Source organism: Mandrillus leucophaeus, unplaced genomic scaffold (assembly GCF_000951045.1).
Source record: "Mandrillus leucophaeus isolate KB7577 unplaced genomic scaffold, Mleu.le_1.0 Scaffold186, whole genome shotgun sequence".
Lineage (NCBI taxonomy): Eukaryota > Metazoa > Chordata > Mammalia > Primates > Cercopithecidae > Mandrillus > Mandrillus leucophaeus.
In genome coordinates, this window is record NW_012101876.1 from 819,112 (window position 1) to 839,761 (window position 20,650).

Genomic DNA, 20,650 nt, shown 5'->3' on the forward strand with positions numbered 1-20,650 from the left:
GGATGAGTCAACTAATAATTTAATGGGGGCAGAGACGGCAGCGAGGGGGAGAGCGAGCGAGGGAGAGAGCGAGAGAAGCAGCCCCGTCCGGGGACTCGCGCTCACACTCACGCACACACACACAAACACACACACACCTCTCCCTGTGCCACCCAGCAACACCCGGCCTCGTCACAACAACAACAGCCGCGGCCGCCCTCTAGCCTGCCTGGGGGCCCAGCCGAAAGCCAGGGCGACTCCAGAGGACGCTGCCCGCCCCCCTCTTTCATTTCAGGAAACTCCTGATCAGTTTTGTTGGGGTTTCTGGGTTTCTTCCCCCCCCAAGTCCTAGTGCCATTGTGGTGCTCGTTGTTTACCTCGGACTCTGGACGAGTGAGAGCTTGGCGACTTTTTGGGGGGAGGGGGCGGGGAGTTTGTCGCTGCCTAGGCGGTGGAGGTGGCTGGGGGTGCCTTCTGATCTTCCTCCTCCTCCCCCTCCCCCCGAACCTCTTCTTTCCTCACTTGCTGGGATCCCAGACGCTCACAGCCCCGCGTCAATGGGCAGGGAGAGGGTCCTTGGGGCTGTTGTCAGCGAGGGCAGAATCAAAAGTGGCATTTTAGTGCCTTTCCGGGGCTTTTCTCGCGACCCTCTGCCCCCCACCCTCGCTGTCCCCCGCTAGATGCCCTCGTTGGGGGTGCGAGGCTGTGGGGAAAAGTTTAAGGTTTGTTAATATTAGTCACGATTGTTGGGGAGGGGGGTGGGGGTGATTGGAAGGGAGGCAAGGTGGCCTTCCCAGTGCGCGTTCTTCGGGTTTGTTGGAGAATAATATTGCAAGTGACAGCCAGAAGTAGACTTTCAGTCCTCACACCGAAGAACCCGAGCGAGCAGGAGGGAGTGAGAGACGCGAAGGGCCTTTTTTTTTTTCCTTTTTGGAGACATTGTCCGCAGTGATTTTTTTTTTTTTTTTTTTTTTTTTTTTTTTTTTAAAGAGAATCCTCAGTCACCACCTCGTTTCCCCAGCACCATCACAGTGTACAGCTCATAACGGGTTTTGCTTTGTTTTTACGATTTCCCCCCAACGAATCACTTGTCAGATCAATTTTATCTTCTTCCTCCTCCCTGCTTCCCACTCTCCCCTCCTCCCCATCGCAAACCCCGTTCTCTGAGGTTAGACATTTTACAAACGCATATATGTTGGTTTTCGAATTGTGATTTTTTTTTTTAAAACCCCTTTCTCATGGCTACTCTTCTAGACGTTTATTTCTGCCCTTCCCCCGCTTAAGGGGGCGGGGGTAGGGGAAAGGAAAAATAATACAATTTCAGGGGAAGTCGCCTTCAGGTCTGCTGCTTTTTTTTTTTTTTTTTTTTTTAATTAAAAAAAAAAAGGACATAGAAAACATCAGTCTTGAACTTCTCTTCAAGAACCCGGTCTGCAAAGGAAATCTCCTTTGTTTTTGTTATTTATATGCTGTCAAGTTTTGAAGTGGTGAGTTTCAGGTCGGTTTTGCTAATTTCACTCAGTAAAACTGCAGTGTTTCTGTTTCTAGATAGTACTTTGCTTCTTTGTCTCTTTAAAAGGTCACAGTGAAAGCTTGGCCTGGATCGTGCCGGCCATATGGAATGGATAAGGGCACAATCTTAAAATGTGATTATGGGGTTGTGTGGGGACGAAGGAGGCGATCCAGCTAGAAACTCATTGAAAAGGATCTCACTTTGCAAAAAAAATCGGTTCTTAAAAAACTATAATTTCGTGCTTTTCTTTCTTTTTAAAGGAAATAATTGTTACTGAGTTCACTGTTTTATTAAGTAATTATCATATATGGTCTTAGTTTATGGGCAGATAAATGGGATTTTCAGAAAGTAGCTTGCTTTCTGTGTGGCAACCAGACATTACACTAAAATGGGTTGTAACATGTGTAACTCAAAAGAAACTCTTCAGCCTGGCATCTGTTGAGACCATAGTTAGTTCCTGCTGCTGTCATCCAGGCAGGCCTGTTGGAGATTGCTCTTTTCAATTCCAAACTGTGGTTTGGTGAACTTTAGCCCGGGCATAGAGTTTAAATGAGTAAATTGGGTGTTTTATGTGCATTTAATTTTGGTTTGTAATGTGAAGCTTTTTACACCATGACTTAGTGTTTAATAGATGCTTATAGGTGGGTATTCAAAGGACAGTTTTTCATGACCTATATGATACTTTGATTGTCAATACATTAACTAAATTATAATATATCACTTTCATTTGCTGTACGGTTTATAGTGTTGTTAAGCTTCATGATTACTTAATATGTTTTATAGCATTAACTTTGATGCTGTTGTCTACACCCCCTCCCTTTTTTTCCTCTTAAATTGCCCCAAGGGCTAAACATTTTTCTTTTCAAATCATATGTTTTAAAATTCATCTTCTGCTCTAGGATGAGGCAACCAATTTCAGAAAAAGCAGCTCTGTATTATCCACATGAAACATTATAAAGAGTGTTTTGAATAAGTTAATAATCATTGCTTTCTAATTTTGGCTTTAGACTGCAGTTTAATATAATGGAAAAGAGTAATCTTGATAAAAAGTGGTTTAAAAAGGCACATTTATTGTTAATGAACCTCATAACCAAAAACAGATGGGACCTCGATCAACGGTAAACCTTTAGTTCTCAGTGTGCCACTCTGGAGTACAAAGATAAATAGCCGTTAATTTTTCTCAAACTTTATAGTTCTTCAATTGGCATTCTTAAGGTTGCTTTTAAACTTCCAGATTAACATTACTGCCCCCCTTTTCTTGATTATATGGTAAGAAGTAGGCTATGGTTAAACAGAAGAAAAAAATGTTTACAGAAAAGCCATGCTAACACAAACTGGCTTTCAGCAAATCCAGATTTAGATAGCTTCAGTGTAACAATTTACAACAAAAATAAGCCATGTCAAATTACTAGACAGCTAGGAAAAATGGTAATTATTCTCTCTGGTTTTCCTAAATATGATGCCTTATTTTCATAAGCTCAATATTTCAAATACCATCAAAGTTCATAAAATAATTCTACTTACCTGTTCTTATCAATTCTAATTAAAACTATGCTTTAAAAATGACTTTGATATTATCTAATCACTTTACTATAAATGATGTGAAAATTGATGTCTAGTATATAACTGAAAATAATTATCTGTTAATTTTTTTGAAGTTAATTACAATGTTAACGCCATTGCATGCTGAGGTTGTTTCTGAATACTGGATATTTTGTTTTACCAGTGTCATCAAGGTTTTTTTGTGTGTGTGTGTGTTTTTTAATTGAGCTTGGCACTTCAACCTAATGTGTATATCACAAAGTGTATTCTAAATTTTTAAAAAATATTTATTGTTAACAGCCCTCTATTGCTAATGGACACCTAAATACTACAAAACACATGAGTTTTAATGCATCAGTACATTGGATATTTGAAAACCCTTCACTTCTTCCTGTTTCCTTAGGGGTAAACTGATCCAATCACATGTTTGACCCAAGACTTGACTAGATCTGTCACATAACTCTTGAAACTTTGATAGTGGAAAACTTTTTCTATGCATTAACTTATAAAAGCCAGTGGGGAGTTTAAAAAACAGTTAGATGTTTGTTACCTTCTTTTGAGATTGTGTATGATTTTTCTCAGAATTTATATCCATATACATATAAAACATATATGTGTATGTATATTACATGTACATACACATATAAACATATACATTAGATTTCTAATATTTTGAACTGTGATCATCTTTCCGTCCTTTATTAAAGTGTTTCTGCTGTATTTTGTAATGAGTTTCTAATTGTTAAAAATTGGGACTACATAAATAAAATCTGCTGTTTTCTTTTTAGCTATACTTGTGATAATTCTTGTTCTAAAAGTAAGCCCATTTCTCCCCACTTAGTTTTTTTTATAGGCCAATTGCCTTTTTATTCGTGTGTATTGGTACAGTTTCCACAGATCATTTTGTTAATTTAAATAAGAATGTAAGACTATTATCTAGAAATATAGTAACATCTGTATCATATCTAGATAGGCCATTTTACCAATACATTATATTTGTGGAGAGATATCTAGTGCTAAAACATTTACATAGGACACATAGATACACGTAGGTCCCCACCCAATTATAACATGTCTTCTTTTTAAATTCTGGCAGGTGATCTTTAGACAGTGACTGAGTATGGATCATTTGAACGAGGCAACTCAGGGGAAAGAACATTCAGAAATGTCTAACAATGTGAGTGATCCGAAGGGTCCACCAGCCAAGATTGCCCGCCTGGAGCAGAACGGGAGCCCGCTAGGAAGAGGAAGGCTTGGGAGTACAGGTGCAAAAATGCAGGGAGTGCCTTTAAAACACTCGGGCCATCTGATGAAAACCAACCTTAGGAAAGGTAAATACTTTCAAGCCAAATCCTGGAAAGCTGAAAGCCCTATTGTCTACACAAGGCCACACTGGGGGGAGGTGGGGTGGGGAGGAGTGGCAGAACATGTTTTGTATACCCTGCCTTTATTCTCTTTATGATCTTAAATTAGTTACATTCTGGGTCCTTAGTATCAATCATGTTGGAAAGTATAGGCTCCATGCTTGGGTGGAGCGTTTTACTATAGACTGGAATCATTAAACATTTTGGATAATAAGGACTGAATTAAATATAATGGTTTTAGTTTACGCAAGGGTCCATTCAAAAGGTGTTACAGTAGAGGATCGTAGGCGGCTGTTGCTTTAAACTAACCTGATTAAGAATAAAACACTTAGGTGGTTTGAGAGCTACTCCAGCTTCTTCCTAAGATTTTTAGTTGTAAGGCAGTTTCAGAGATCTTGGAAATCTTATATAGACGTTTGGTAATGTTATTTTTTGTGGCTTATTTTCTTAAGAGCAAATTCATTAGCAGTAAAAATTCTGATGATCCTGGTTTTTAATTTTTGTTTTAATTGGGTATTTTTGATGAAGAAAGAACAGATTTAGGAAAGTTTATAAGGGGAAGATGTGTAACTGTGTGACTCTTTTCTACCAATATTAAATTGATGCAGTTTAACAACTTTGACTGTGTTTAACAGTGTTGTTCCTGTAAAGCAGTGCCTACCCTGGGTGTAATGCATGTGCCTCATAAGGAGCTTCATTTTGTGTCTGAATAACATGTGTAGGAATCAGATTTTCCTTACATTTGCTAAGCAATGGATAAAAATGCTATATTTTAGCAACCAAGAATATTAAGTAGATAAAGTTAGAAGGCAGAGGAATTTCATTGTGTTTGATGCATAACATTTATCATACAATCATTTATTTTTTCCTTGGTTTGGCGAAAACAAAGAATATATTGATCCTGAAATGAACAGACACAGCAGTCCGTATTGTTAGATCTTTATCTATTAAAAATGGAAAAACAGCACTTCAGCAAATTCTTTGGCCTCTACTCATGATTACCCTATTTATTGATTGTTTGCCAAGAATGTATGCATCTTAAGAAAGCCAGGGTAAGAGCATTAAAAATATAATTTATTACGGCTTTTCAAACAGAGTGCATTAATATTGTACTGTGAAGCACTGGGGCTCTATAAAAAAGACTTTCTGACGCCTGCAAACATGTAAGTTCCATAAATTCCTAAATAGGAGATTTCAGCTGTCTCTGGTATTATGTGATATTTGCACAGCAAACTTTAATGCCAGGACAGTTTTAGACAAGGATTCTACAGACTTCACTGCTCCTTATGGCAGACGTGCTGTTTACACAGGCTCATAAACCTTCAGCAAAAGCTTCTAAGACTGCCTTCAGGTTTAAATCATGTGGTATTTTTAGCATTCAGCAGTGACCAGTGCTCTCCCCTTTAAATGCTGGAAGGTTATGAAGTTGCTGTAGTTGGAACTCTCGCCAGACACTAGCACGAATAATCAGACAGTTCAGAAAAGGCTTGTGTTCAGCATTACTCCCAGGAACGGGAGGGTAACCGCAACAGTTTGCTAGAAGGTCTGTAATTAGATGGTACTATTGTCACTTTATAGCCATCTTTATTATTTTAGGGTACCTCTAAACATGATCAATAAAATCCACAATAAATCCAATATATTTCAATAGTTTGAAAGCCCCGCAGTTGTTTTATAGATCTAAGGAAAAGCGTATTGTAGAATACATCTGTTTCATCCTACAAAAGGAAAAATCAATGTGTATGTTTTTGTTGTACTTACCCAACTCTTTGAAGATATCAGGACAGGAGGAGAAAGAACTAAAAGTGCAGTAAATTCACTTCCTGCTCAAATGCTTTTTTGTTTTGTTTTGTTTTGTTTTGCTTTGGATGTATTCTAAAAATGCAATTTAATTGTAGGAGGGTCTCAGATACTCCAAATAACAAAATTGCTAAAGTCGTTTTGTGGGTTTTTATTAACATTTTCATCTTATTTTTCATGTGGATGGTTTCTATCTGACAGGTGCTAGATGAAAATTATGGCTGAGATGAGAAAACACTACTAAGAAAAAGGGATTGAATGCTTTTATTTGTTTAGGCGATTTTGCCAAAATACCTTCAAGCCAAGCAAGGAATCACCAGTTTGCATATTGCTATTTTTGCTGTGGTCTCCCCAAGTTGTCTTCTGATCCCTGACGGGTTCTCTCTCTGGTATAAAACAGCTGAATGAATGACAAAAATATTGGCAAGCTCTGCGGCTTGTTTTTCATGCCTAGCCTGTTGGTACCTCCGAATGAGTTTGTGAGTTTTTCTAAGTAAACCTAAAGGGGTTTATTTGTCAGACCTAGAATCTCTTGTGAACAGTTCACTAAAGCTTTGGTGAAGACTCACATGTAGGAGGATATAGCTGTTTGATTGCCGGCTTTTGTTCAGCAGAAACAAGCAAATAGAGAATCTTTGAAGGGCCTCTCTGGTGTCAGTAGGAAATCTTGATTTTTTTTAGCTACGGTTGGTGTGCACTAAGACATCTTCAGAAGTTGGTATGATTCTGTGAGTCCAGAGGACAGAGCTTATAGAGGCATTAGTATTGTAGGACTAATTGTGGATCCTGGGTGCCCTGTTAAAGTAACCCTTGTCATCATTTATGCTAAAGATGATACCCTTCTGGCAGTTTGCCACAGTACAATTCAGATGCATCTGCTTTTAACCCTTTTCCGTTGTCACTGGAAGTCTGACAGTGCGCTGCATAAACACCTTGAGTACCACAGCATTCCGTAATACCAATTTCTAGAAGCAGCGTCTTTCTAATAGTGGTGTGGCCTGTGCTTGTTAATCATCTGGCTACTGAGTTACTATATTGGATTAAAATATATACAGAGAGAGCACACCAAATCTATGCAGATTCCTTTTTCCTAGTATGTCCTGATAAGGTCAGTTTCCTTTTCTCTCTCTCATTTTTACCTTATTTGCTATAACAAAGCTTGTTGATTTTAAAGACTTATGGGTACTGTGCTATCTTTTTAGGTAGGTTAAATGAGTATTCATAAAGCAAATGTTATTTGTCTAGGTTATGCACATATTGAAATGCTGTATTATGATGACCGGTTTGGTTAAGTACTTTTTGTGGAACCAGTTAGAGTTAATATCTAAAAAAGGAAGAAAATGAAAATTTCTTGGTCGAAGATAATTTGTTTGGACACAAGCAGGAAAAGTTTATTATTAGCAAAATCATGTAGGCAGTAGAAAGGTGGGTTCTTCTGAAGATAAACAGTGAGTTGTGTTTGCATACTGTATACTACTCATAGCAAATTAAGAAAGACACATTTTTCTTTCGTCACCATTATTATTTGATCAGAAAGGTAATTCTGCATTCATTGCTTTTGGAAAATGCACTGTTAATTTAGAGCACAACTTACCTTAGGACCAAGTTCACATTCTACTTCAATATTTCTGTTACAACTTTAAATAATATGAGAATGTATATATTTGTGTGCATGTGCCTGTAGTTCTGTACCCAGTCTGCCTTGGAAGCACAGTGAATCTCTTGTGATTATTTATTTTCATGGCTAATTTTTCCTCCCCCCACCAAGCTGTATTTCTGAAGACTGTTGGTTTTCCATCCCTCTTTCTTCATCTTTTTGATAGGAACCATGCTGCCAGTTTTCTGTGTGGTGGAACATTATGAAAACGCCATTGAATATGATTGCAAGGAGGAGCATGCAGAATTTGTGCTGGTGAGAAAGGATATGCTTTTCAACCAGCTGATCGAAATGGCATTGCTGTCTCTAGGTTATTCACATAGCTCTGCTGCCCAGGCCAAAGGTAAATAATGTGTACGTGGGGTTGGAAAAATTGCTTGGCATTCTTTGTTTACCTTGCAGAGAAAGCACTGAATATTTTTATTCAAAGAACTGTAGCCTGTGTATTACATTGGTTCCTTTTAGGCTGTGGCTTTAAAAAATTGGCTTAATTCAGTTTAGTTTAGTTAACACACATTTTGCTCATGTGGAATGTCGAGGTAGATTTTTTTTTTTAAATTACTTCAGCTGAATCATTAGTATGCTTATTGACCTTAATAATCTGCTCCACTGAGGACCCACAAGGAAGTGAGGAGCGTATTTGAGCAGATGGACTGTTGAGAGTCAATTTGCATTTATGACTGAATATCTAGTTCTGTTTCTTTTATTCTGTTTCTGATGGTTTTATGGGCTGTAAAGTATTTTTCAATGCTGATTCCCACTGCAATAGAGAATCTTATCTAAATCGTAAAGCCATTTAGAACTGGTTCAGCTATGTCTTATTAGAACTTCCTGTAAGTTAGGAAAATGTGGCCTTATGCATAGGTTTTATTGATGGGGTTTTATTTCCAAAATAATAAACAACCCCACAGTCATTTACATAATTTTACAATTTGGAAAGCTAAGCTGTGAATATTTTCATTGACCTGCCTTTTAGAGGGAAGGGAATCATTCAGACAGAAATAACGGTATTGCTTGTGGTAGGGGTAGTAGGAAAGAACACCCTTCTACTAGATATATTATTTGAGGGTAAAATATTTAGTGACATATCCTCTTTATCTGAAATAGGGCTAATCCAGGTTGGGAAGTGGAATCCAGTTCCACTGTCTTACGTGACAGATGCCCCTGATGCTACAGTAGCAGATATGCTTCAAGATGTGTATCATGTGGTCACACTGAAAATTCAGTTACACAGGTGAGTCAAGACAGCAAATCTAGGGTGAAACCTTCTTCTTACCTAATCTTTTGAAATGAAGCATCTCTCTCTGGTCAACCTTCAATTTTTTTTTTTACTCCGTGTTTCAGAAAGGTTAATACAGATCGATTCGATTTTGTTACCCTATCCTTCTGCCTTTTTTCCTAACTTCAATGTATAATTTAAAAGCAACCCCCCCCCACACACGCACACAAAATGTGTGGGTTTGTGCAGGTTATCAAAAGAGAAGACTTTTTACGTTTGGTCAATTAAATAATGCATTACAAGAAGGCATTTTACATAAAGTTTACTTAAGAAAAAAAATTTTTGCATATCATGAACAGTGCCATCTGTGTACATTTTGTGAAAGACTGTCTTATTCACTATTACCACAATCTTATTTATTTTTTTATGATTTTAATTCGTATGTACAGAGTAATGAAAGGAAATCGGTTAATACGTTAAAGCTTTTCACGATGGCTCAGGAGAAAGCAGTACACCTTAAATTGTCTTCCCAAGCGCATCAGAGCAGGAAGGTAGAAGTAACATGAAAAAATAGCCACCACAGGCAGCTGATGTATAATTCATGCATCGATACAGCAGATGTGTTGTATAAAGTAATTAACTAATCGGAACAATCAGGAGACCGAGAGCAATCTCCAGATGCATCTGTTTGATGCGCAAAATGAAATCTGTCTGTCTTAAAGGAATGTTCTGCAGCGGGATGCAATCTTGTAATAATCCCCTTTCTAATCTATGTCTCAAATAGTTGCCCCAAACTAGAAGACTTGCCTCCCGAACAATGGTCGCACACCACAGTGAGGAATGCTCTGAAGGACTTACTGAAAGACATGAATCAGAGTTCGTTGGCCAAGGAGTGCCCCCTTTCACAGGTACTTAGCATAGCATGTAATAAATAATAAGACATCATGGGCAACCCTGATTTGAGGTTTGATGGAGCTCCCTGGTTTAAAGCAACTGGTATCTGAAGCAAGAATCTGCCAAAAATGTAAAGTGACTTGACCACCGGTGACCTTTTAAAATATGCCTGATTTGTTGTGAACAGAGCCTGTACGCTTTTTCTCCCTTGGGGAAAAGAGCCAAAGGAGTGTTTACAGGAAAAACAGTTCAGTGGAAGACTCCACTGGCTAATTTTTAGATTTGTCTTCTGAGTGCTATAAGCATGATGGCTACATTCTCCTGAATGCCCTTATTTAAGAAAGAGTCAAGGTGGTACTAATCCCACAAAGCTTCGGTGAGAGGGAATGGCAGTGGCAGTGTGAATGCGTAAAACTTCACCGTGCTATCTGAATAAAACAACAGTACAATTCTTGGATATTCATTACCAAAAAATTAAAAGTATTTTAGTACAAATAATTATGAAAATAATTACCCTTAACTAAAGGTTGAATAGTGGTTAATTCATTAGGATTTTGTGACCAGTTTTGTGGCTTTGGTTTACTACTTTTCTGGGTTTTTTTTCCAATGGAATTTTCTTTTTTCCCTCTGAGATACCTGTCATACCATCAGGGATATTTGAAATGAAATAAAGATTTTTAAATTATTTTCCTTGATTTCTTTGTTTAGAATAAATTTGGTGGAGGGCAGCTAAAACTCTAGATAGAGACTGCCTACCTGCTTATAGACAGAAAATCAAACATCATTTTTGATGAAACTCAGCTGATTTCAAATAAAAAAAAAAGGATGCCATGAATCTACTCTTAAAGGGCTGCTTAAAATGGGTTTGGGTACTGAGGGGATGACTGTAACACATGTAAATATATGATATGTTACAGTCATCCCCTCAGTACCCAAACCCATTTTAAGGCCATTCCATGATACAGTATTATTAAAATGTTGGTCCAACTAGATTTTTACCAAATTTTTAATGTTTTCTTTTCATTTGAGTTTTAATTCTGAATATTAGTCTCAGCCATTTGAACTTGAACTGTATGACGCTGCTGTAAACATTTCTGCAATTGAGAGATCTCAAAGTGTATTTCTGCTATATTCTGAGTAGCAGATATTCTCAAAATGTATTTCTAATATGAGGCTCATGAAGATTATTGGGTACCTTTGAAGGGAATCTTGTGGGCTTTGTGCTTCTGTTTCATAGAAACTCCATGCATTTCAGATTTGCTAAGTTACATTCCAACATTTTTACTTTGATATTTGCTACAAATTTTAGGAATGAAGCAAATGAATTAAGTTTATATTTAATAGCTTTCTATAGTCTTCTAAAATAAGCTATAGCCACAGTTTACATATTCTCTGTATTGCTAAGTGTCCATTTCTTGCAATTCAGAGAAAACTCTTTTTTGTCATTTCAGTTACACCTTCAGCTGATCTCCTATCTTCCCTCTCTCACCCTTGGAATAGAGAGGATAGGAATTTATAACCATCAAATAAAAATTATTTAAATTAAACAAATCAATAGGATGATAGAATAAAGGGGTAACTCTTACTTCTGGGACTTTGTTTCACAGACAACTCCAGATAACATGTTACATGGTTGCTAACATTTGAAAATTTGAAATGATCTAGAAATAAACTTGTTAAAAACTCAGTTAAAACATAATATAAACACCCAGTACTGGAATCGCATGTGTCTTTATGTTACTAAATGTCCCATTGATCGTGGAAGCATATTCAGACGAAGACTTAAGGCATTTACTGTGAGCTGAAGAAGAGGATGTCGGTACAGATACTTATTGATACAGTCAGTGAGAACTAATTGTTAAATGACATCAACATTCAGCCAATAAATTCCACCTCGCTATAACTTATAAATAGAATTGTGAATTTACTTAATGTTATCATAGAAAATGAATTGCATACAGACAATTATAACATTAAGTAGAATGACAAAATGTAATTCAGGACTTGGTTTTGGAGTCATACATTGATGAATTTCTGTAGAGAGAGGTTTGCAGATACATGGCCTCCTGTGGCTGGATACCTCACTGTAATCATTAAGTGATGGAACTAGGCTACAATTTCAACATCAATTATAATTACAGTATTCTTTTCCTTAAAAAAACTTCTAAAAATTATGCATAGTTTAGCAGTGAAAGCAAATATTTGAAATTAATTTAATATTTAACAGTATGAAAAAATGTAAATTGTTCTCTAAATGAGGGAGTTATTTTATATTTTGCTGAACCATCTTCTCTTTTTCTATGAATCTGATACTCCAGTCAGAATGTTTTCAATATAAACTGTATTCTTTGTGCTGCTTTATTATGTTTTTCTGTCTAGAGTTATTAAGATGAGAGATGCAAGTTCCCTAAAGCCTATGTCCAAAGTATATGCCGAGTTTGACAAAACTACTCTTTTTCCTATGGTTAAGATTTGGTGATGAAGATGGTCATGGTGAAAAAAGCCTAGCAAATAAATATGGCCTCAGTCTTGTGCAAAATGGGACCTAACACCAAGAAATGCCAAGTGTTAAGCCCTTTCTTCCCCTATAGAGTGTTGATTCATTCATGCGAGAGAAACTTTAGCGTGCAATTCAGCATACACATTTTACTGTACAGTAAGGGTTTTATTTTGTTGAATATGATAAAGTACTCCAGTAGCAAGTATGGCTACAGGGTCCCTAAATATTATGGTTAGTAGAAAGTTCACCCTGTGGGCAGGTAAATTCCTTTTATAGAGCAGGGGCTAGGAGGAGTGGAACTGGGGAGCCACCAGGATTTTGCCTGGGGTGTTGAATAAGCCCTACCTCCTGTACTCTTAGGACGATTGTCTAATACTTGGTGAGCAAATGTCCATTTGAACTTGGATTCTTAGAACCAGAAGGGATTATCCTTCCTAGGCTCCTCCCTTTGACAGTTGAAGGAGCCAGTGTCCCTGGAGATTAAAGTCACGGTGCCGGTTAATGACTAACACAAGTCCTGACTTGCTAAGCCTATGTCCTTGCCTGTGATAAATTTTAAAGTGCTGATTTAGCTACTTGGGAGGCCGAGGCAGGAGAATCACTTGAACCCAGGAGGCGGAGGTTGCAGTGAGCCAAGATCGCACCACTGCACTCTAGTCTGGTGACAGAGTAAGACTCCATCTCAAAAAAAAAAAAAAAAAAAGGAATATTTACATTTGGGTACAATAATGTTTTCTTTGCTAATATTCATAAGGTGTTCTCCAGCTGCAGAAATTCCATAAATGGGCTTGGTTTGATTTACAACTCATACCTTTATTTCTGTTACCACTTTCCTATTATAAATCTGCCCAAATAGATTGACACTAATTTATTAAATTCTTTGTACCACATGTTTTTTTTATTTTTGTAAAATGTTCTAAGACGTAAGAAACGCTTAGCTCATTATAGGTCTGAGGTTAGATGTTTTGTTGTTACTTTTGTTTTTTTCGGTGGATGTGGTTAGATAAGTTGAATGTTGCGTTCTAAACTGCAGCTAAGGAGAGAATAAATTCTGATTTGGGGACCAGAAAGCCTGTAGTCATAAAACTTTTGAGGATATGGATTTGGGAGAAAAATTGGGAATTTAAAAAGTAAACATTTCTATTTATAATAAAACATTACATTTTGATGCTTATTTTCCCTGGAGTTTTAGAAATTGCATTTAAATACTAGATAAATATATATACATTCTGATACAGTGTAGATCCATTTTGTTAAGTAAAAGGTCAGCTATTCTACCAGCATAATGTCTTCCTTCTAAAAATGTTTAGGTCAAGTATTTCATGGAGGTCTTGATCTGATTTGCACAATTTTACCTTTCCTCTGTCACCACACACGGGCATATATACACACACGCACGTGCACACACACACACGTCACAACTTTCACATTTTTAAGGCATTGGATTATTTTCTATCTTATTTCTCACCTGGAAAAGATATCTTTAAGCCAAGTCATATAGAGTGGGTGAGAAGTGTTATTTTTATTTTCAAGTAGCAAAATACATATAAAATAAATTTAAATTTGAACATTACATTTAGAAGTAATATTGAGAAAGGTGATTTTCCAATTTTCCTTTTATTCACAGCATCCTAGGATCTCAAATATGTTGGACAATTTATTTATTAATGGCAAAATAGATTTTAAAAAGAAACTACCCCATACTCCTGAAGCTTAGCTTCAGCATTGCTCTCCTGAAATGTGACAGTCATTTCCATAGGAATTAAATACACGTATGTGTTTAGTTGATTTTCAGTCTGGATTATAAATGATACTGGAGCAACAATTACAAATCTATCATGTTATATAAATGTGTTTTTAATAAACTGTACTTTATTTCAGTTTTTGGACTGAAATAACATGTTTCTTAAAATTTTAAGTCAGCTTTAGTAATCACATTCTTAAGAGAATAGCCAGCATCAGTGTTCATATATTGCATTTCACGTGAGAGTCTAACATACGAAATTTGTTCACATTCATATATTCAAAAGTATGTATTGACAATCTACCGTATGCCAGGCATTCCATTTCCTATGTAGTGTTAAGGATATAACATCTTATTAGTTGAAATAATAGTATTACACTTTCATTTAGTGCTTCTGATGTATCGAGAGTGCCTTTGGTCCCCCTAAGTAGGATATAGTCTTATATCCCCATTTTTAAATGAGGAACCTGAGGCACAGAATGTTGACATGAGTGTCCATGGCTGCATTGCTGGTGAAGCAGAAGAGTAAGACTTCATACCCAGAGCCTGTGAGCTTCACCAAGTAGCCCTTTCATCACATACCACAGATAAAGGAAGTTTAAAAAAGACAAAATGAAAGCCTCTCGGATGAATTGGGTAGGTTTTATAATACACTTTGATTTTTCTGAAGTACTGATAACTACTTGTAGTTTTCCAAGTGTATTTATTCTCATTGCTGAAAATTTTCTTTAACGTGTTTTGGTTTTGTGTCTTTGATTTTTTGTTTGTATATTGTCTTGTTTTAAAAGTACATTGCTGTCATTTCAAGCCCCTAATCACGAGTAATCTAGACAGGAGCTGACTTTTGGGATAACTTGGCATTTGGGACGTTCTAGAAGATTTGCCAGTATAGTTCTGTGCAGGTATTTCTCTTTCCTGTTCTTTCGTATCCTCAAGACCAGTAGGCATAATTATGCTAATAGCCCTTTGTTTTGAACCCCAAGATAACATTAGGCATTTTCATTAGAAATAGTGGGCAGATGAATTTCTTAGGTCTGTTTGAAAATACAGACTCCAGTCATCAGACTGGCCTGATCCAATGAACGAGTCTTTTCCGAGCAGCTCCATTTTAAAATAAAATGATTCCTGTTTGAGCTGAGCTGGAACGATTTTATACTTGCCCCTTCCCAGTATAAAATTATCTTATGTTAAAACATCATATATTTTGAAGAAAAGCTCTACAGAGAATCTTCTTTCCTTTTTAAAATTACAAAACGTTCCTTAGTTTTTACCCTACTGACCATGGGAATCTCAGATTATAAATGTCTGCCTTGCCAGGCACTAAAGTACTTGATACTAATTGGGTATTATGACCACTTTTCAGCAATTGTATTACTGTAATGGTGGGATCCATAAAGGAAATGGTAAACCTGTCTTATATGGGTAGTTGTGTGAATTGCAAAACTTATGTCAAATAATTTTTTTGCCTCGTCTTTTGAACCAGTCATGACATCATTCTAGTTCCTTTTTCAACTTAGTGAGATGTCTGCTCTGTGTTAATATTATAATATGTATAATCTACAACAGAATTGTCCTCCAAATTGCAAGTTTTCCTTTTTGAATCTAATATATCAGGCTCATTTTTAGATGACTTAGATACATAAGGATTTTATTGTAGCTTGATGTTAGCTCTCTGTAACCTTTCAGATATATTAATCAAAAAAGCCAAACTTAATAAAGCATCTAACTTAAAATGGATTGATCTCAAATATTTTATAGCCACTATCTTTTCACAATAGTAAAACATAAAAGAGTTTAAGCCATGCCAATTTAGAGAGTGCTTAACAATGTGTAACTACTTTATTTTCACTTAATAGATTTTTTACCTGTGCCTTGTTTCAGATCTGAACAGGTTTCCTTTGACCTCAAAATCACTAATGCAAGGAAAATTACCATATCATGAGAGTATTTTTCCTCTTTTTTTGTCTGATGCTTAGAATAATAAATACTCCCAAGGCTTAGGAGTAGACATGGCCTGAGAGAAAGCCTATTAAATGCTATTTTCTAATGGTTTTAAAAAACAGCTTAGGCAAATCATGCTAACCAAACTGATTTTCTTGCTAAAACAGAACTAGTTTTAGCGTATATTTTAGACATCTTTTTTCCTCAATTACTACTGAAACTTCAAATTGGGCTCTATCTGGATTTGCTTTATAGATCTGCTTCATTTCATGCCAGATTTGGGCAAACTCATAAACAACCCACCACTCCAAAAAAAAAAAAAAATCCAGATAATCAAAACAAACAGATACACGAACTCAATTTCCCCGTCTTTCGTTGGAAACTGCTTGATTATAACGTGCTCTGAGTATAAAAAACATAAGAGAGCCTTTAACATAACAGAGGAGAGCCTCAGCCCTGGTTCTGCAGCTCATTGCCAATTGAAGCAAGGAACGCTCTGGCTGTTGGGACTTTTAAATCTAGACTTAAAAGTTATTTGTTCTGTTTAGCATTTTTAAAATGATTCTATTAGGAATTGTGTGTGCTTCAGTTTTAATTTTAACTCATAATGATTGTAAAGCACCCTGGGATGCTTGCTTGAAGGGCGCTACAGAAATATAAGATTGCATTGTGTTCTAATGTGCAGTCTTATGGGGTGCTGGAGTTTCACCATGGACAGTTCATAAGGTTGCAGAATTCCTCATGGCGGAGAACGTGGCTCGCTGACTTCTTTAGCAGTCTTTTTCTCTCATTCTTACTCTGAAACTTTGTTCTCTTTCATCATCATCTTTCTCTCTTTAAAAAAAATTGATTATTTTCTATTGTAATATTTTCCCATAGAAATGCTAATCTAATTTAGTTGACTCAGGTTGAAGATGCAAACCAGTTGATAGGTTGGAAGTTAAGAAAAGAGTAAAGTATTTAATTGCTAGCACTATTTGAGATCACATTCTTATCTGATACTTCATTACTGGATACCACCGTCTCAGGCTTGTCCCATTTTACTGTCCACCTGGTATTTGTTCCAAGGCAGTTCAGAAATGTAACAAGTATTAACTTTGTGAAGTGTCGCAATGAGACTCTTCTCTGTGTTGAAACTCCTGGGTTATGATAACATATGACACAGCTTGATCTAGTTTTCTTTTTACTTTTTAATGGGACTATTTCTTTAGAGTAATGGCGTTTCTTCAGCAACTTCATTCTGTTACTTTTTGTGTGTTTTTGTTTGTCATTGCTCTCTAGCATCCCTTTAATTAGCTCCCAGCATTGTAGGAATCAGGAATGTGCGTTCTGTTGTGGCCAGCTATATGAGCTTGGGCAGCTGACTCCATGACTCCATTTTCTCATCTGTCAAGTAGGAAGATAATAGTACCAATTTCTCAGTCTTGTTTTGAGAATTAAATGAGCTGGTACTTAGAAAACATTTAGAACAGTTTTCAGTCCTAAAGTGTGCCATAACTAGTTGTTTTTCTAAAATGTGGGCATTGAGAGTTTGAAATCCCACTTGCACATGCCACATGGTCTAAGTAACTCTCTGGCTACATGGAAGATTTTGGTGCAATCTTCATTTTTAGTGAAAACAACCAAATACTTTTCATTTGTGAAAAAATTAAAGGACTATATTATAACTCAAACTCAACGTTAAGGAACACTTGCAATCATTATAAAGTTATGATGTATTTTAAAATGGAAGTGGAAGACTGAAGCTTGTACTTTAAATAAATCGATTTGGAAGTTTAGCAAATATGATACCCTAGACTAGACAATGTCAAGTAGAATAAAGATGGGACCGTTATCAAGAGGTGAGCTTTTGCCAGTATCTTTTCCATTAACTAACCTCGCCTGTACTCCCAGCACCCAAGGTTCTGTCCTCTCGTTATGTGCCCATCGTAGCATTTTCCACATTGTTCTGAAATAGTCTGTGGACTAACTAGGCTGTCTGTGTGCACTGTAATTGACTGTCCCAGAGGAACTAAGTTGTATTCATCACTGTCATAGATCCTGACACACAGTAGGAACTCGGGAATATTTGTCAGACTTAACCTTGTAGGATTTGCAGATGTTTATTTCATAAACCAATATAGCACATCAGTGGTTGTATTAATAGTACTCTATAGATACTTTTATCTACAGTATCCTATCTCATGAAATATTTTTCTGTTATACTTAATTCTGTATTTTTACCTAACAAAGAACAAATCACTTCTGAATTTTTCTCTTAAGAAAACCTACTGACATTCCAAGCTGTCTCGTGCTTTTATATGTTTGATAATGTTCATGAATATGTGTACTAAACTTACACGTTTGTAAGCACAACAGTAGCCTTGGAGTTACAGGGAACTCAGAGGTCTGAATGCTTAAAAAGACCTAATTATACATCACAGTTAAGAACAAGCTTTAAAAACATATGCAGCATTTTTTAATTTTTTAATTTTTCTTCCACAATGGTACATGTATTTCCGCCTGGCTAATAATTTTCATTTTGTCTCAGTTGCATTATATTTGAGACCCACACTTCTTTACTATTATTTTTATTTGTTTATTTTCTTCTCATATTCAAGAGTAAAATGGGAAATTTTCAATAACAGTCAGATAATTTACAAAGATGCTGACATTGCCAGTACAGAAATGTTAACAGTATCACCCCGTGTTCGCTTACAATGTCCATTCCTCAGTTGTGTTCTAAAGTCTACATTTGGCCTAAGAGACTCCATTTAAGGCTATCAACATACAGTGTTTTAAAGTCATCTGTGTAAAGGTCTAGAGTCACCTGAATTTAGAGAGAGCTGCAAGTGTAGATAACTGTTCAGCCATTCCATAATGGGCCTTAGGGACTTGGTTTGTCCACCTTCTAAGCATGATCACCAGCTCAGCGTGGAAAACACATGTTTAGTGATGGATGGAGCTCTTTATTATATGATTTACAACCCATTCCAACACATTTTTCTCATTTCACCATAACTTCTAATGAGACGATTACCAGAGGATGGCATTTTCCTATACTGTGAAGGATTTTCATAATATTGATTGAGATGAAGCCAGATTAATTTGATTTTTCTTTATGATCTAATCCAGAGGTGACATTGGTTTATATTTATCTGGTAGACATGGGAAGTCTTATCTGAAAGCTAACAACGATGAATAAAACACAGAAATCAAAGCTGTGGTTTAGCCCTCAGTCATCTGTGAAGTCTTGAATCAGATCTGAGTGGGGTCCATGAACCCCACAATCTGCTCTAAGGTTTTATGCAGACCCTGAGATTATAAGCCAGTTTTGGGAATGCACGGGGGACAGCTTTCATAGGTTTTATGTAATTTCCAAAGTTAGTTCTGTGACCCCATAAATAGCTAAAAGCCAGGAGATATTTTACCCCCAAATTTTTAGGCAATATGGCTTAAAAATCTAATATGCTCACGTACAGAAGGAATGCAAAGAGGTAATATAAAGTCTCCTGTGAAGAGTTACAGAACCTAATTCTAATATTTACTTTTGGAAAATGAATTGCTCGAAGTACTTTAGTTCTTGTTTTCGCTCTGTGGTTTAAGGTTATTTTGTTTGTTTGTTTGTTTTTTAAAAAAGGTTCTATTTAGGACCTCTGGAACTTAACACGAATTTGGTATCTTTTTTTCTTCTATTTCTAAGTACAGGTACTAGACATTTTAATCTCTAGAGAGGATGAGTGATTTAACCACACAAGGGCATCAGAGAAAGAGATTTCTCAAATGGGTACATTGGTATACTGTAGTGCCTAAGATTCAGAATCAGGAAACAGTTTTTGCAATAAAATCAAATAAAACTCTTTGGATTCATATTTATCTAATGAAAAACTTGTGAAAATTCTATTTGGATATAACATAATATTTAACTTAATAATGAGTATATTTTAAGTAGTCATAAGCAGGATGTCAGTGGGGCCGTAACCTTCCTAAAAAATAAGACTCTAGTTGGAGACATTTGCACAGTGAGTACCTGAGGATGAATGATGTGCGTTACAATTGAATCTTCTTTAGTCCCTCTGTTTGAGAAGACATACAGATTTCATAGACTTTTAAAGCTGTTAAGAGGAGACGTTGGAGATTATCTAGTTCAGTTCCCTTCCTGTTACAGCTCCTGTGTGCAGTTAATTTGGAATATTACATGCACTTAATATACCTTTTAAAAATATTTTATAGTTTAAGCTATTTACCAATATATTCATTTGGTTTGAGTAAGGTTTCAGTGTGATAAGAAAGGTCTGGCTAGGTACTTATACAAAAGGGCAGAATAGAGAATCTGGTCAGAACATATTATCTGGGCATTATATAAGTTACTTTATGGGAAGAGCCATGTAAACTGTGAACCAACATTTTCTTTAAAAGTTATGAATCGAGTATTTAAATCAATAAAATTTCTGTGCTTTGATATGATCACATTTCCATCTTTAGGAAATATAGTAGGAAAATTAAAATAGAATTGGA

General features: G+C 36.3%; 1 protein-coding gene across 4 annotated transcripts in view; it reads left to right on the forward strand.

The window, feature by feature from the left end:
- SATB1 (SATB homeobox 1) overlaps nucleotides 1–20,650 on the forward strand; it is a 91,231-nt gene that overhangs the window by 13,591 nt on the left and 56,990 nt on the right. For 2 of the 4 annotated variants that reach the window (XM_011977923.1, XM_011977926.1), the window contains exons 1-5: nucleotides 1–1,466; nucleotides 4,131–4,365; nucleotides 8,022–8,198; nucleotides 8,963–9,089; nucleotides 9,859–9,982. In XM_011977923.1, the coding sequence (XP_011833313.1) occupies nucleotides 4,155–4,365; nucleotides 8,022–8,198; nucleotides 8,963–9,089; nucleotides 9,859–9,982 (639 nt within the window). In that variant the 5' untranslated portion in view covers nucleotides 1–1,466; nucleotides 4,131–4,154. The remainder of the gene's footprint in view (nucleotides 1,467–4,130; nucleotides 4,366–8,021; nucleotides 8,199–8,962; nucleotides 9,090–9,858; nucleotides 9,983–20,650) is intronic. The other 2 variants (XM_011977925.1, XM_011977924.1) reach the window with 1 other exon arrangement.